Source organism: Narcine bancroftii, chromosome 2 (genome assembly GCF_036971445.1).
Source record: "Narcine bancroftii isolate sNarBan1 chromosome 2, sNarBan1.hap1, whole genome shotgun sequence".
In the NCBI taxonomy this organism is placed as follows: domain Eukaryota; kingdom Metazoa; phylum Chordata; class Chondrichthyes; order Torpediniformes; family Narcinidae; genus Narcine; species Narcine bancroftii.
Genome location: NC_091470.1, coordinates 215278865 through 215297471, shown reverse-complemented (window position 1 = coordinate 215297471; position 18607 = coordinate 215278865). Strand labels below are relative to the sequence as shown.

The following is an 18607-nucleotide window of genomic DNA, read 5'->3' as shown; positions in this document are numbered from 1 at the left end:
CTCTTAAATCTCGTCTGCCATAATTTTGTCCAGTCTCCTAATCTGTCTATATCCTTCTGTAACTTTGCAGTTTCTACTACACTTCCTACTCTGCCATCTATCTTGGTGTCATCCACAAATTTGGCCACAAAACGATTCATACCACAATCCTTTCTTATTTCCTCAAAATTGACCTTTGTCCAATTTAGAATCTCAACCTAAGGCCCAGACTGATCCTTCTCGAAAATTAAGTTGAAACTAATAGCATTATGATCACTGGACCCAAAATATTCCCTTACACATATTTCTGTCCCTAACAGGAGATCCATTATTGGACTGTCTCTAGCCGGTACCTCTCTATATATTTTGATCCCTCTAATCTTGTCCCATTTCAAGCTAACCCATGTCCTGTAGCTCTTATCTCACTCCAACCTCAGTGGAAAAAGCCTGCTTGGATTTACTCTATCTTAACTCTCATAATTTTAAATACTTTTTATCAAAACTTGTTTCAGGGAATAAAGTCTTAACCTGTTTAAAGTTTCCCTGTAACTCAAGTCCTGGCAGCATCTAAGTAAATCTTCTTTCCCCTCTTTCATCTTATTGATATTTTTCCTGTACTTCAGTGACCAAAAGTGCACACAATACTTCAAATTTTGCCTTATACAACTTTACCATAACATCCTAACTCCTATACTCAGTACTTGGATTTACGAGGTTCAATGTATCAAATGCTTTCTTTGCTGCCCTATTTACCAATGACTAATAATATGTTGTTTCTTGAATTAAATTATGGCTGCATTGAGCCTTTTTATCATGTCAGCTGGTTTCTCAGTGCACTTTCCAAGCTGCCCCTCAATCTGCGTGTGGGATCAACAGAGCAGATCAGTAGAAGCAGACCATTTCAGTCAACATGCCTAAAAAATTATATTAAAATTGGAGTGGCCTGTTTGATCATTTTATTTGTATGTTGTGCACAAGCTGCGTGAACTATCATTGATTATTAGTTGACTCACTTACTAGAACACAAAATGAGACCATCAGATTAATGCTAGCACTCATTTGAATCATCTTAATAGTCCCATTCACCCTGTTATTTCCTTCTGGTTTTTCAATTTGTTCTCTCATATCTTTTGCCACTTACTGACAATAATTCACATCAGCATATTAACCCCTTGACATGTCTTTGGGATGCAGAAAGAGACTTGAGTGTCAGGATAAAATCCACTTGAGAAGCAGCACTGGAATCTGCAACAAAGCAATGGGTGAGAGGTGTGAGACCGCAACACAACTCCTCCACGTCATCCTCTGATGGGGAAGTTTTGTGATTCTCGGCTAAAGCGGTCAGGCTAGGCCTTTGACAGCATTTGTGCACAGCTTGTTTCTCTTTAAACATGAATTTCATTGATGAGCAAACTGAAAATCCTATTTCACACTGGCACCTTGTCCAAGTAATTGATGGCCAATCTACCAGTTAAGGGTCCAGTGTTAAAGCTCCTTAATTGGCACGCAGGTGTCAAATCTCACTAGAGATGATACAACCTCTGTAGGTAGTATTGACCCTAGCATCAGCTGATGTTTATGTGGTGATTAGCCCAGTGTGAAAGGGACATGGACTATCCAGGGACAAAGATTATGCAGTGTTTGTATAGTATATAGATATGTTTTTGGGAGATAAATTGGGGCATTTTTTTAGTGTAGGTCACATAAAAACACTTCAAAACAGACCTCATTTTAAATACTGGAACTCTGCTCAAACCAGACAGGGTGGCTCCTGGGGACCTTTCCAAAAATTTTGGGGAGTGCCCAAGAAATTTCACTAATGGATTGTTGTTTTGAAAAGCAACAGATGAAAGAGATTGGAGGAGGAGTTCAGAGCATTAGGCTGTCTGGAGTGCAGCTTCCTATTCTAAGAGGATCATGTGGTTTTGCAAGCAGAGAGAGTCAAACAGGCTTTTTTCTCTGAGAGAGAATGAAATCAGTTTTGCAGGGCTACAGCCAGCAGCAGTAGCAGGGACTGGAACAGGACAAGCTGGAAAGCTTGTGGAAACCCTATTTGGAAGACAGGTTGTGAGTGCTTAGTAAGTGGCAAAAGGTCAAACCCCTTGTGGTTCATGCAAGAGTAGAGAACTGGCTGCCTAATGTTTCACTTGAATTAAGAGAAACCAAAAGGAACTCTGTGGAGACCTGGAAGAAAGAGGTTATCATCTGGAAAACCCTGATGGGGAAGGTTTCTTCGGCAAGACACTGAAGTGGGTGTCCAGGAATAACAGATCTCTCTCTGAAAACCAACAAGAATCTTCCTGAGTGATAACCATTTTCCTTTCAAGCCTGGTGAACTTCATAAATGTTAAATTCTGTGCACAGTATAAGAACTGCCTGCAACCAGTAAACTTCGAGGAATGAGAAGTGAGATTGGACTGTGAATCAAAAAACTTTTCTAAACTTACACACACATTACATACACGTGCACTTAGAATTAGAAGGGGGTTAAGTTAGGTTAGTTAAGTTAATAGTAATAAGTTAAAGTGTGATTCTTTTTTCATGTTTAAAGATAATTAAAAGCAATTTTTGTTTAAGTAACCATTGTCTTGATGAATATCTGTTGCTGCTCTGTTTTGGGGTTCTCTGCGTTCATAACATTTTTGGGGTTTTGCAAAGGTCCCCATGAGCTGCCCTGTCTAGTCCAGTATTTTAAATGAGATCTGTTTTGAAGTGTTTGTATGTGACCTACACTAAAAAAAACCTGCCCCAATTTATCTCCCAAAACATATCTATATACAATACAAACACATCATAATCTATTACAGAAGTGAAACGTTGATGATGTTTTTGCATAAGTGCAGGAACGTGAATGAAACAAAAGATTAAAAAGAAGGTATAAACTAAAGGACCATAGGGAAGTCGCAGTGGGAGAGAGAGATGGCGGATTTGCCCTCCCAGAATTCCTTGCAGCAGAGAAACTCCTCCATGAGTGTTTCATGCAAACAGCCCTTTCTCTGCTACAAGGAATTCTGGAAGGGCAGGTCTTTCCCATGGTCTTTATAAAGTGTGCATTACTGCCTGTAGGACTTTCCCACGTCTTTATAAATTGTGTTTTACATCACTTTCCCAAGGTCTTTTATAAATTTATAAAAGTTTATATATGTCGGCACAACAACAGAGGCTGAATGGCTTGTACTGTGATGTACATAATGCTTAATTATGTTATTATTAGGCATAATTAATTTTGTTTCAATACAAGATCATACTTCATTGATCAGAATTTGGACGTCACCGGTGGAGGATAGAATACCCTATTCCCGGGGATGCCTTGTGATGAATGTGAAAGGACACAATGAACCAGTTAATTGTGTTATCATCGTGAAACAGTGGTCCAATGTGAAAGGCAAAAACGGCATCCTTAACCAGTTCACTGAGCGACCAATCTACTGGTTAGCCATAGATTACATTTTTAATCTATAATTACATGACAATAAAAGGAAAGTTGAACCTTGAAATAAACAATTAGCATCAATGATTTGCTTTCCAAAAGAGGATGCACAAATTCAATACCAGGAGAAAAGAATAAAATTCAACTTGTATAGAGAGTTTTCCAGAATAAGGGATTATCAATACAAAGATATTCAAATGATTGCACCCATTCTACTCTAAATATTCATGAAGAAAGTTTATTCTCTTCATAAGTTGTTGATGTGCAAAGCCAGTACAGAACTAATGTGGGTACTAATGGTACAGGTACTGTACATTAAAACTATCAATTTGACTAGAACTTCTTCAGTTGTCAGGTCAGTTCCATGATAACCTTCTCTCAATAAGAGGCAAGACGTGTATTCCACCTTCTCCCAGCTGGAACATTAAACACCCAACTTTAAGTTGTTTAAAATTAGTTAAAAATAATATTTTTAATTTTTTAAACAATAGTAAATTACTATGGCTACTAATTTAAAAAAATGTAAGGGTCAACTCCAAAGAAATTGCTATTTAAAAGTATGGAAGAATTGAGGCCTACCTGGACAGCAATTCATAAGGCCCAGAGGACCCCAGCTCGGCCGATCTTGACACCAGCGCTGACCTTTTTCCCGCAAGATTGTGCCAGCACCCTGGTGAGTTCGGCCGCTGCCGATCTGCGTGCATGTGAAGCCGTGCGCGTGGATGAGATGAACGACAGAGAGACCTGCGGCCTCTCAATCTTGCCGGGGGGGCCTGGGGACGCGCGGGGTAGCGTCGGAAGATGCACTGATGTGCTCCGTGGTTTTGCCCGGCCTACGTGGAGCGTCGCGAGTCCAGGAGCTCCTTGATAAGGTGTGGGCTGTGGAAGAGCTCGAATGCCAGCGCCCCGAAGAGGTCGGGGTGCCGGCGTCAGGTGTCCAGTCCCGCAGCCGCACTGTCAAGGCATCTTCATGGACAGAAGAGGAATTACTTACCTTTGCAGAATACGTCCAGCAGGGGGAGCCAGCAATCTATGAAGGTAAACCTCAAAAAGTGGAACCGGAACCTGGAATGAATCCAGTATTTACAGTTCTGGAAGGGATTGCCTATCAGATGTCAAAACAAATATCAGATCAAATGAATCAAGGATTTATGCAGGTGAAAATGAAGATGCATACTTTATGTGAAGAAATGTCAAATATGAAGCAAGATATGAATGTAGTCAAAAGTGGCATTAATAGATGTATAAAATCTGTTGATACTGTAGAAGAAAATTTTAAGAAAATTCAGACAGCTTTTTCTGAGTGTCAAAGTCAAGTGAAGTGTAATAGAGAAAAAATAGAAAAAGTGGAAGGATCTTTCGGAGATTGGGGGAATTAAAAAAAGAGACTTATTGAAGAAGATTGATTCTTTGGAGAAATAATGTGAAGATCGTTGGTCTTCCAGAAGATGTTGAAGGCTCTGATCCTATAAAATTCTTTAAACGCTGGATCTTTGGGTAAAGAGTTTTTTCCTGAAGATTTGGAGTTAGATAGTGCTCATAGAGCTCTGAGTAGAAAACCACTTCCAGGACAACCGTCGCGAGCAGTTCGGATTCGTTGTTTAAAGTGCCAGGATAGAGAAATGATTTTACGTCTGGCAGTGCAAAAAGCATGACAAAACCAATCTCCATTAATGGTCAAAACAACAGTGTTCTTTTATGCTGATTTGAGTCAGGAAGTTAATCGTAGATGGCGAGAATTCAATACGTTAAAGATATTCTGTGGTGAAAAGTTTATAAATTTGCTTTTTGTTACCTTGGAATTTTGAAGGTTTTTTATGGGAACTTTCAATCTCAATTTTTTGAAAATGATCATGATGCCTTAGTTTTTGTGAACTCTCTGCCGGAATTGAGAAGAAGTTCTCCGCCTTTGTCTGCCTTTGTCTCCTAAAAGGAAGTTAAATGGAAATGGAAAGAATGGGAAGAATGGAAAAAATTGAAAGAAAGAAGAAGTACAGAATCCTCTTGGTATCGAAGATCCGGAGCAAGCGTTAGGTGTGGAGTTACTGGGTTGAAGATATGGACAATATTTGAATGTGTTTATCTGTATAATAAATATGTATCCGGATGTGGGGGGGGGTGGATGACACTGAAAATTTTGTTAGTCATCTGCCAGTTTTTAGGCTAATACTGCGTTTGGGTGGTTTTTCTTTTGCGAGTGTTGTTTTTTTTAATATTTGTTTTGATTTTTTTTAAGAGGGGATTTTCCGTCCTTTTTTAAAATATTTTAGAAGGATTAGAAAGGGGAGCATTATTTTATAGAGTTTAATTTTTTAGTGTGTGTATTTACTAATAGTTAAAATTATGTCTAGATTGAATTTTTCAACTTTTAATGTTCAGCAGTTAAATAATCCAATAAAGAGAAAGAGAGTATTGGCGTATATAAAAAAAGATGAAAATTGATACTGCTTTTTTACAAGAAACAGATTTGACTGAGAAAGAGCATTTGAAATTGAAAAGAAACTGGGTTGCTCAAGTTTTTTATTCTTCTTTTAATCCTAAAGCAAAAGGAGTAGCGATTTTAATTCATAAGGACTTACCATTTGAATTGGAATCTACTGAAGGGAATGCTGATAGAGTAAAATTTTTGCTGAATTTTGGACACTACTTAATACAGATGATGAGTGGTTTATTTCAGAAGCTTTTTTCTTGTTAAATCAGGCTAATGAGAATATTTTAGTGGATGGTGATTTCAATTGTGTTTTGGATCCTTTATTAGATAGAAATCCAAAGAGTATAAGGAAGTCAAAGATGGCAATACAACTTAATGCGTTAATGAAGGATTTAAATTTGGTAGATATTTGGAGAAAAGTTAATCCAACAGAGAAAGATTTTTCCTTTTATTCTTCAAGGCATGACTCGTTTTCCAGAATTGATTTATTTTTGGTATCAGCACATCTTCATGGTAGGGTACTGCAAACTGAATATAAAGGTAGACTTATATCAGATCATTCATTATTAATTTTTTCTTGTGTAAGTTGGGAGATAGTACGTTCGACATATAGATGGAGGTTTAATGCAATGTTATTGAAAAAAACAGTTTGTTATCTTTGTAAAAGAGCATATTTCTTTATTTTTGACTGAAAATATTAATTCTGTAAAGATTCATTTTGTAGTATGGGATGCTTTAAAAGCTTATTTGAGGGGACAGATCATTAGCTATTCTACAAAAGTTAAGAAACAATATGTGGCAGAAAGTTTACAGTTGGAAAATCAAATTGCTGAACTAGAGAAGGACATTCAGAAGGATATAACAGAAGATAAAAAATCCCTATTCTTTTCTTCTTCTTCTTTGGCTTGGCTTCGCGGACGAAGATTTATGGAGGGGTACATCCATGTCTGCTGCATGCTCTTTGGTGACTGACAAGTCTGATGCGGGACAGGCAGGCACGGTTGCAGCGGTTGCAAGGGAAAATTGGTGGGTTGGGTGTTGGGGTTTTCCTCCTTTGTCTTTTGTCAGTGAGGTGGGCTCTGCGGTCTTCTTCAAAGGAGGTTGCAGCCCGCCAAACTGTGAGGTGCCAAGATGCATGGTTGGAGGCGATATCAGCCCACTGGCGGTGGTCAATGTGGCAGGCACCAAGAAATTTCTTTAAGCAGTCCTTGTACCTCTTCTTTGGTGCACCTCTGTCTCGGTGGCCAGTGCAGAGCTCGCATTATATCACGATCTTGGGAAGGCGATGGTCCTCCTTTCTGGAGATGTGACCCACCCAGCGCAGTTGGGTCTTCAGCAGCGTGGATTCGATGCTTGCGGATTCTGCCAGCTCGAGTACTTTGATGTTGGTGATGAAGTCACTCCAATGAATGTTGAGGATGGAGCAGAGACAGCACTGATGGAAGCGTTCTAGGAGCCATAGGTGATGCCGGTAGACGACCCATGATTCAGAGCCGAACAGGAGTGTGGGTATGACAATAGCTCTGTACACACTGATCTTTGTGTGTCTCTTCAGGTGATTGTTTTTCCAGACTCTTTTATGTAGTCTTCCAAAGGCACTACTTGTCTTGGCGAGTCTGTTGTCTATCTCTTTGTCGACCCTTGCATCAGATGAAATGGTGCAGCCGAGGTAGGTAAACAGGTTGACTGTTTTGAGTTCTGTGTGCCCGATGGAGATGGGGGGTGGGGGGGCTGGTAGTCATGGTGGGGAGCTGGCTGATGGAAGACCTCAGTTTTCTTCAGGCTGACTTCCAGGCCAAACATTTTAGCAGTTTCTGCAAAACAGGACGTCATGCGCTGGAGAGCTGGCTCTGAATGAGCAGCTAAAGTGACATCATCTGCAAAGAGTAGTTCATGGACAAGTTGCTCTTGTGTCTTGGTGTGAGCTTGCAGGCGCCTCAGATTGAAGAGACTGCCATCCGTGCAGTACCGGATGTAAACAGTGTCTTCATTGTGGAGGTCTTTCATGGCTTGTTTCAGCATCATGCTGAATAAGATAGTAAAGAGGGTTGGTGCGAGGATACAGCCTTGCTTCACGCCGTTGTCAATGGAGAAGGGTTCGGAGAGCTAATTTCTGTATCTGACCCAACCTTGTTGGTTTTTGTGCAGTTGGATAATCATGTTGAGGAACTTGGGGGGGCATCCGAGGTGCTCTAGTATTTGCCAAAGGCCTTTCCTGCTTATGGTGTCAAAGGCTTTGGTGAGGTCAACAAAGGTGATGTAGAGTCCTTTGTTTTGTTCTCTGCACTTTTCTTGGAGCTGTCTGAGGGCAAAGACCATGTCAGTAGTTCCTCTGTTTGCGCGAAAGCTACACTATGATTCTGGGAGGACATTTTTGTCGACACTAGGTATTAGTCTATTAAGGAGAATCCTAGCGAAGATTTTGCCTAAAATGGAGAGCAGCGTGATTCCCCTGTAGTTTGAGCAGTCTGATTTCTCACCTTTGTTTTTGTACAGGGTGATGATGATGGCATCACGAAGGTCCTGAGGCAGCTTTCCTTGGTCCCAGCAGAGCATGAAAAACTCATGCAGTTTGGTATGCAGAGCTTTGCCGCCAGCCTTCCAGACCTCTGGGGGGGAATTCCATCCATACCTGCTGCTTTGCACTTTTCAGTTGTTCAATTGCCTTATATGTCTCTTCCCGGGTAAGGACCTCATCCAGCTCTAGACTCAAGTGTTGTTGAGGGAGCTGGAGCAGGGCGGATTCTTGGACTGAGCGGTTGGCACTGAAAAGGGATTGGAAGTGTTCTGACCATCGATTGAGGATGGAGATCTTGTCGCTGAGGAGGACTTCGCCATCTGAGCTGCGCAGAGGGCTTTGGACGGGGTGAGGGGCCGTACACAGCCTTTAGAGCCTCGTAAAAACCCCTGAAGTCGCCAATGTCCACATTGAGCTGGGTTCGTTTGGCGAGGCTAGTCCACCACTCATTTTGGATCTTCCGGAGTTTGCGCTGAAGATGGTTGCATGTGAGACGGAAAGCTCGTTTTTTCTCTGGCCTGGAAGGCTTTGCAATGTGAGCCTGGTGGGAAGATCACTTCTTTGCCAGCAGCTCCTGGTTGTTTTCGTCAAATCAGTCCTTGTTTTTCCTGGAGGAGAAGCCCAGTACCTCTTCAGTATGGCCATTTTCAGCTGATCCCAGATGGTTTCAGGAGACGTGTCCGTGAGGCTGTTTGCATCCTTGAACTTTGCTTGGAGGTTTGCCTGGAAGTTTCCTCTCACTAAGCCCTATTAACGAAGTTAAAATGACTCTATAATACTTTACAAACTTACCAGTTTGAGCGCTTAACTAATAGATCTAAACAACGTTATTATAAGTTGGGGGAAAGGGCTCACAAGGTACTTGCCTGGCAATTGAAAGCTGAACAGGTGGTTCGGACTATTAATGCTGTTAAGAAGAATTCAATGATAACCTAAAAGCCTCAGGAAGTTAATGACCAGTTTTATTCATTTTATCAAAAATTATATACTTCAGAGGGGAAACAGAATAATGGTTCTATTGATTCTTACTTATCTAAATTAACATTACCAGTATTAGATGAGAAAAATATTCAGGAGTTGGAATCTTCATTATGAATTTTGAAACCAAGGAATCTATTCAGGTAATGCCTAATGGTAAGTCCGTGGGAGACAATGGGTTTCCTGTGGAGTTTTATAAACTTTTTTATGATGAATTTTCTAATATATTTGGGGAAGTGTTAAATCAAGTTACTGAAGATCAGAAGTTACCAGAAACATGTTCGAGTGCTTTAATAACTGTTGTACCAAAGATCCTTTACTGGTATCTTCAAATAGACCTATTTCTTTATTGAATGTAGACTATAAAATTATGGCAAAAGTATTAGCTAACAGACTTGCTAAATATTTACCTAAATTAGTACATATTGATTAAACAGATTTTATTAAGAATAGAAATGCCTCAGATAATATATTTCAATTGCTTACTTTGATCAATGCTTATCGGTGGCAACCTAATCATCCTATGGTAGTTTCATTAAATGCCGAAAAAGCTTTTGATAGGGTTGAATGGGACATTTTATTTTAGGTATTAGAGAAATTTAAATTTGGCCCTTTTTTCAGAGGTTGGGTTAAAGCCTTATATATGAATCCGATTGCTAGGGTGGTGACAAATGAACAGACATCTTTACCTTTTAAATTGACTCGATCAACTCATTTTCGCCAGCCCAGAGAGGATTAAGGATGAAAAATATAAAATTAATCTAATTGCAGACGATGTGTTGATATATTTGACAGACCCTGAGAGATTGTTGAAACAGTTACAGGAGTGTTTATCTAAATTTGGAGAATTGTCAGGATATAAAGTTAATTAAAAATGAAATTTTGCCATTTGGAGTAGAAGATTATTCTGAATTTAAAAATATTACAAAATTAAAATGTATGAATAAAATCAAATACTTAGGTGTGTTTGTGGATAATGACTATCAATCATTATACCAATTGAATTATGTACCTATATTGAGGCGGATTAAAGCAGACTTAACTAAATGGAAAGATCTTCCATTAACTTTAATTGGATGTGTTATTTGTATTAAGATTAATATCTTTCCTCAAATTCAATATTTATTTTAATCAATACCTTGTTTGCTTTCAAAGAGATTTTTACAGTATTTGAATAAAGCAGTACAAGAGTTTTTGTGGAAAGGTAAATTAGCTCGAGTAACGTTGCACAAACTTACTTGGAAATATGCATTGGGTGGCTTACAATTGCCACATTTTCAAAATTATTATGAGGTAGCTCAGCTCAGTTGAAGTTTATTAGTAGATTGATGGATTTGGATCAACCTCCTAGTTGGGCTAAGGTGGAGCTATCATGTCTACCTAGAATGAAGATACATGAATTTATATTCTGTTGGAATTTGATTTTATTACAGGAATATAATATGCTAATACTGAAACATTTATTAAAGATTTATATTAAAAAAAATTACGGTCAAAAGATACAATAATTGGCTTATTCCTTTTACAATGTTTAATAGGTATTTAAAGATTTTGAATTCTAAAGGTATAAACACAATCCAGGTCTGTTTTGTAGAGGGACAATTTCTTTCTTTTATTCATTTGAGAGAACAATTTGAAATACCTTTAAATTCTTTATTTGTGTATTATTTGCTTAGGGCTTTGGTAAAAGATAATTATGGTAGAGAGATGTATTTACCTACTTTGTCGAGATTTGAATCTTTGACCTACTATACCAAAGAAGGGTTATGTTTCAGTTATGTATAATTTATTACAGGACAATATGGATAAATTAGATTGGAAAAATCTAAACTTAAATGGGAGACTGATTTAGTGTTTACTTTTCCTGAAGATGATTGGGCGAACATATATCAGGACAATGTAATTAAATTGATTAATGTAAGATATGGTATGGTCAATTATAATTTTTTACATCAATTGTATTTGACCCTGGAAAAGTTAAAACAATATGGGTTTAGTAATTCAGATTCTTGTTTTAGATGTGGTTTATGTATTGGTACTTTTTGACATGCTGTTGGGACCTGTGTGAAAGTCCAACCATTATGGCAAGAAATTAAAATAGTTTTGGAAAAATTGTATAATTTTAAACTACCTTTGGATCCAAGGTTTTTTTTCTTGGGAGATTTTTATTCATTAAAGGGAATGGGTTTGGATAAAGTTCAAATTGCTTTTGTCTGTTTGGTGCTGTCGGTAGCGCGTAAATGTGTTGCTATTACTTGGACAGATGATGTAGAAATTAATATAATATGCTGGCATAATGAATTGAAAGCTTGTATCGTTATGGAAAAATTTACTTATAATTTACATGACAATTATTTTTTTTGTTGATAAGTGGTCTCTGTATTTGAAATATATGCAATTAGATGTATTTTGAATGGTTATTAACATACACATATATATATATATGATTTATATTTTGGCTCCCCTTAAGGGAGCTAGCTGAAGGGGTGGGTGGCGGGGGGAGGGGTTGTTTTTTTGTTGTTTTTTTATTATTTTTTATGTTTGTTGTGTTTTGTTTTTTTTCAATATAAACCTTTGTAAAATTACTTTGAATATTTAGATTGTATGTTATACTTTTTACTTATCTTTTAAATAAAGTTTTTTTAAACAGAAAACATTTGAATTGTCCCTGCTTAGTAGTAGCAACAGGTAAGAGGAGATAATCCTTTTGCATCTTAAGCAGCAAGTTTGTTTAGGAATCTAGGGGCTAAGGAAAGAGGACCACCTATGTAATCTGTTGCCCGGCATTGATCACATAACCATATAACAATTACAGCACAGAAACAGGCCAGTTCGGCCCTTTGAGTCCATGTCAAACATCTTTTCCCATCTAGTCCCAATGACCCACACCCAGCCCATAACCTTCTATATCCCTCTCGTCCACAAGCCAGAAGCTCGTTCCACATTCCCACCACCCTCTGAATGAAGAACCTCCCCTTCATATTTCCCCTATACTTTTCCCCCTTCAATCTCAATCGATGTCCTCTTTTTGAATCTCCCCCCACTCATAATGGAAAAAGCCTGTCCACATTGACTCTATCCGTCCCCCTCATAATTTTTAATATCTCTATTAAATCATCGCTCAAGCTTCTACACTCCAGGGAATAAAGTCCTAGTCTGTTTAACCTTACCCTATAACTCAAACCCTGAAACCCAGGCAACATATTGTAAATCTTCTTTGCACTCTCTCTATTTTATTGATATAATTCGGCAACCAAAACTGCACACAATATTCCAAATTTGGCCTTACAATGCCTTATACAACTTTAACATGATATCCCAACTCCTGTACTCAATACTCTGATTTATGAAGGCCAACATACCAAAAGCTTTCTTCACCACCCTGTCTACATGTGTCACAACTTTCAGGGAATTATGTTACAGAATTCCTAAATCCCTTTGTTCTACTGCACTCCTCAATTGTCCACCATTTAATGTGCATGACCTTTGCTGACTAGTTCTACCAAAATGGAGGACTTCACATTTATCAGTATTAAACTCCTTCTGCCATCTTTCAGCTCACTCTTCTAACTGGCCTATATCCCACTTTGAAAATCTTCACTGTCCACAGCACCACCAATCTTAGTATCATTTGCATACTTAATAATCCAATTTACCACTCTATCATCCAGATCATTAATATATATGACAAACAACAATGGACCCAGTACCGATCCCTGAGGCACTCCACTCGTCACCAACCTCCAATTTGACAAACAATTTTCCACCCCTATTCTCTGGCATCTCGTATCTAACCGGTTTTTAATCCATTTCACTACTTCATACTTCAACATTCTTTTCTTTGGCTTGGCTTCGCGGACGAAGATTTATGGAGGGGGTAAAATGTCCACGTCAGCTGCAGGCTCATTGGTGGCTGACAAGTCCGATGCGGGACAGGCAGACACGGTTGCAGCGGTTGCAGGGGAAAATTGGTTGGTTGGGATTGGGTGTTGGGTTTTTCCTCATTTGCCTTTTGTCAGTGAGGTGGGCTCTGCGGTCTTCTTCAAAGGAGGTTGCTGCCCGCCAAACTGTGAGGCGCCAAGATGCACGGTTTGAGGTGATATCAGCCCACTGGCGGTGGTCAATGTGGCAGGCACCAAGAGATTTCTTTAGGCAGTCCTTGTACCTGTTCTTTGGTGCACCTCTGTCACGGTGGCCAGTGGAGAGCTCGCCATATAACACGATCTTGGGAAGGCGATGGTCCTCCATTCTGGAGACGTGACCCACCCAGCGCAGCTGGATCTTCAGCAGCGTGGACTCGATGCTGTCGACCTCTGCCATCTCGAGTACTTCGACGTTAGGGATGAAAGCGCTCCAATGAATGTTGAGGATGGAGCGGAGACAACGCTTCAACATTAATACCTAATGATTGAACCTTCTTAACTATCTTCTTATACAGAACCTTGTGAAAGGCCTTACTAAAGTCCATATTTCTACACTAACCTCCCTCAAGGTCCTAGGGAATATCTTGTCAGGACTTAGAGAAGTATTCACCTTGATTCTCTTTAAAATAGCCAGTAATATCTCCTCATTAGTCTGTATATTTTCTATGACCTCACTACTAGTTTTTCCTCACTTTAACTGACTCAGTATTCCTTTCCTTAGTGAATACTGAAAAAAATTCATTTAAAATTCTCCCATCTCACTGACTCCTCACATAGCCCGACCTCTCTGATCCTTAAGGGGCCCAATTTAATTTCTCATTATTCTTTTACTTTTAATGTACCTATAGAAATCCTCTGGATTTATTTTTACCTTGCCCGCCAAAACAGCCTCATATCTCCTTTTAGCCTTTCTAATTTCTTTTTTAAGATATTTTTTGCACTCGTCTTCTTCCTCAAGCACCTCATTTATTCCCTGTTGTCTGTACCTGTTGTACACATCCATCTTCCTTCGAACCAAATTCCCAATATCCCTTGAAAGCCAAGGCTTGCTTTATTTTCTATCCTTCCCTTTAATCCTCACAGGGACAGACTGACTCTGTACTCTCAAACTTTCCCATTTAAATATCCTCCATTTATCTGTTGCATCCTTCCCAGCAAATAAATTCTCCAAATCCACACCTTCTAAATCCTTTCGCATCACCTTGAAATTATCCTTGTTCCAATCAAGGATCTCAGCCTTAGGCCCAGCACTATCCCTCTCTATAATTAACCTAAAACTAATAGTATTGTGATCACTGAACCCGTGTTCCCCAACACAAACCTCTGTCACCTGACCTATCTTATTCCCTAATAGGAAATTCAATACAGCCCCCTCTTTAGTCGGTTTTTCTATGTATTGATTGAGAAAACTTCGCTGAACACATTTGAAAAACTCCAACCCATCCAGCCCTTTTACAGGATGGACATCCCAGTCAATGTGTGGAAAGTTAAAATCTCCTACAATCACCTCCTTATGTTTACTACACATATATGCTATCTCCTTACAAATTTGCTCCTCTTATTCCCTCTGTCCATTAAGGGGTCTATAATACACCCCATTTGTGTTTTCATGTCTTTTCCATTCCTCACCTGCACCCAATTAGCTTCAATGGATGAACCCTCCAATCTATCCTGCTATAGCACCGCGGGAATGTTTTTTTCTAACAAGCAATGTGACTCCTCCACCTTTTATCCCCCCCTGTTCTATCACGCCTAAAACAAAGGGAATATTTAGCTACCAGTCATGCCTCTCCTGCTACCAAATTTCACTGATGGCAACAATATCATATTTCCATGTGTCAATCCATGATCTAAGCTCATCCACCTGACTCACCATGCTCTACACTTGAGAGAATGTCCCCCATATTCACTCCTTTGATTATCATCTACTTTTAACCCCCATTCCTTCATTAATTTTAACCATCTGATTCTTCTCTCCCTTCAAATTTAGTTGTTCTTCTACCCTGATCTCTGTATTCTCATTGTGATTCCCACCCCCCCGCCAAACTAGTTTAAACCCTCCCCAACAGATCTAGCAAACCTATCTTCCAGGATAGTGGTCCCCTCCAGTTTAGATGCAGCCTGTCCTTTTTGTATATGTCAGACCTTCCCCAGGTGAGATCCCAATGATCCACACGTCTGAACCCCTGCCCCCTGCACCAACTCTTTAGCCACGCATACATCTGCCACATCTTCCTGTACCTACCCTCTCGTGTGTGGCACAGGCAGCAATCCTGAGATTACCACCCTTGTGGTCCTGCTTTTTAACTTCTTCCTTAACTCCCAATATTCTTCCTTCAGGGCCTCATCCCCACTTCTGTCTATGTAATTGGTTTCCACGTGGACCATGACATCCGGCTGCTCCCCCTCCAGAATGCTGGGTACTTGATCGGAAATATCCGAACACTGGCACCTGGGAGATAGCATACCATCAGGGAGCTTCGACCTCGTCCAGCAAACCTATCTACTTGTCTAAATAATGAGCCCCCAATCACTATCGCTCTCCTCTTCTCCCCCTTTCCCTTCTGATCTGGGGATCAGAACTGGGTCGACTTGTCTCTTGTGTACTTTGTGCTATTTATCATTTATAAGGATTTAAAATTGGATTGGAATTACCAATCAACTTTTTGTTTCAACTTGATAACTTATATTTTCTGACCCTGCCTTGAATTTGTCGAGGGTTCCATACAAAATTATTAATTCACTAAATTTTCTGGCACTATTATTTCTATGTCAGATTGCAACTGATGAAAGCTAACCATTTGAAATTTCCATTTGAGCCTATCAACTGAATATTTGTGTGAACGTAAATGATCTAGTGACTGTTATTCTTGCTGTTTGTACTCTAGTTTTGCTCTGTTAAAGGGCAGCAGCTGTGAAGTAAATAAGATTTTTGCACCTCCTCATTTAGGTGATGAAGATGGGAGTCAGGAAATGGCAGAATCAAATGGAGAAAAGCCAAGCTGGTCTAATTTGGAGCTTGAAGACTGGAATGGTCCAGGTACATCTCAGCTTTTCAACATTTATTACATTTTCGATATATTTCCCGATGTGAACATTGATTTCTCAGATCACATTAAATGCTGTTTGCATCCTAAATCTGAGAAAGATGCTCCTGGTTTTAAATGTGCTTTTGACCTTTGTGATGTGCTTCTTTGCTAAATGTGATATGGAATTTAATGTGTTTGAATCTTCTTTGCCTCAATTTTATGCAAATAACAAGATCTAAGAAGTGGGACAACATTTTACTTGATGAAATGACAAGTGAGTAAGAGAAATGTAGGAAACTTGCTCATGGAGATGATGGTAAATTCAGGGGGTGGGGGAGGTGGGGTGCAGGAAGAGTGTCTCTGGCTTAGAGCTGTCAAGATTTAGTGTCTGCCTATTTCACATTACTGGCAGAAGACACCAAGAATGGTTCCACATCACATTTGCCAAAAATAAATTTAGCTTGGTTCCTTGACAGGTCTAATATTTTAAAGACAAGTCCCATCTCCATCTGCCACACCAATCTTTGCCTGAATTATTGCTTGTTCCACTTCTGTTATGCCAGACAACAACTCAAAGTCCAGGGTCCAGAAAACCTCAAGTGCAGAAAAACTTGGCATTCTTCCCCTTTAATTCTGCTGCCACTGCAATTGAAGAAATGGGATAAAGCTGCAAGGAAGACATTACTTGGTAGAGTATCTGGATTGGGTCTAAATGTGTGCCTTTTACAGTGGAACCCTTCCAGATTCATGAGAGGAGTTTGTTAGATGCACCATGTTGAAGCTGATGGTCAAATAACTATTGTAATTGTGAACATGTAACCAAAAAATGAATTCAAATGTTTTAATTCTTTATCTATCAGGCAGACATGTTAAACAATTTACCCTTGATCTTACCAATCTTTCCCTCAACATGTTTCTACTTTTCCTGCCTCCCCCACCCCCGTTCAAATTTCTGTCAGCTTCCACTTTCAATGTATCACTGATTCCATCTCCATAGCTGTCAGAGACTGAGTGTTGGTGCTGGCATATGGTCCGGAGTACTCCAGCACAGTCAGAGATAATGCAGTACATCCTCCAATGCCTCAGGCATTTATCCACTCTGTGTATCAGTCTTTACAGTAGTAAGCTGGAATGTGTTGCAATACATCAACTCTGGAATGTGTCCTGCACGAAAGTTCAAGTTTATTATCATCCGATTATACATACACAACCAGGCAAAACAGCGTTCTCTGGACCACATACACACACACAATAATACACAGCACATGATAGTCACATGTACACAGAAAGATATAGTGTAAAATATAAACATAAATTTTTGGAGATGATTCACTTAGTGACAGGATATTTTCATCAATCTCACAATCTATGGGAAGAAGCTACTTCCCAGCCTGGCAATACTGATTTTAATGTTTCTGCACCACCTTCCTGATGGGAATGTGTAAAAGATACTGTGTGCTGGATGAGCCATGTTTATGTAACGCCTGCAGTGAATGTTGTCTGTGGAGGGAAGGGAGAGCCCAGTGTTCTCTATGTTGATTTCTGGTCTGATGCTTTTCAGTACTGTACGCTAGAATGGTGCAGCCAGACAGGACGCTCTCAGTTGTGCTCCTGTAACATGATATCATGATTGTAGATCAGAAGTTCAGAGCAGGATTCACTTCTCCAGACCATGCTACTGCATTATCCGAGACTAGATTCCAAACTGCTGGACTGTGCTTCGTTACTCCAGGAAGTCTTCCACCACCCTGGCCTGTGTGCCAGTCTTATTGCAGAAGACCCTACCTTAGTACTGCATTAGTCTGTTCTCAATTACCACAGGCTATGCATCTCCACTCTGGCCTGTACACCGGTACAGTGCAGGACAGAGCACAGCTCTGAGCACTGGGCTGCAACCATGAGCATGAAATGCAGCTTGTAACATGAGAGCACAAACTGGATCGCTGAGGCATGGCTTGCAGCGCCAAGCACATCGTCGCACTCCTTGTGAGGTGGCCACTCAGCATGTTGCTCACATGAAGAGTAATCCCATCGTTTTCTTTTCCTGGGGCTCTGCAACTCATGCCCCTTCCCCTTCCCCCCTCATGCTACACTCTCTGGATTGCTGCTGTACAAGTGGCAGACTGATTTGATTTGTGGAGGGCAGTGTGGTACAGCAAAACTTGCATAATCCTGATGCAACAGAGCAGGTCCAGGTTACACAATAGCACATTTTGTGGTCAGCGTCTAATGTACTGGAGCAGAAAAAGTTGTGGCTAACGTGACATCTTTCCTTATCAACAGAAGTATACTTTTCGATTTATGTCAAAAGTATAATTT

General features: G+C 39.8%; 1 protein-coding gene across 1 annotated transcript in view; it reads left to right on the top strand.

The window, feature by feature from the left end:
• Window positions 1-18607, top strand: part of LOC138753087 (uncharacterized) — a 967433-nt gene that overhangs the window by 311432 nt on the left and 637394 nt on the right. The window contains exon 3 of the mRNA XM_069915678.1: window positions 16210-16299. Within this exon, the coding sequence (XP_069771779.1) occupies window positions 16210-16299 (90 nt within the window). The remainder of the gene's footprint in view (window positions 1-16209; window positions 16300-18607) is intronic.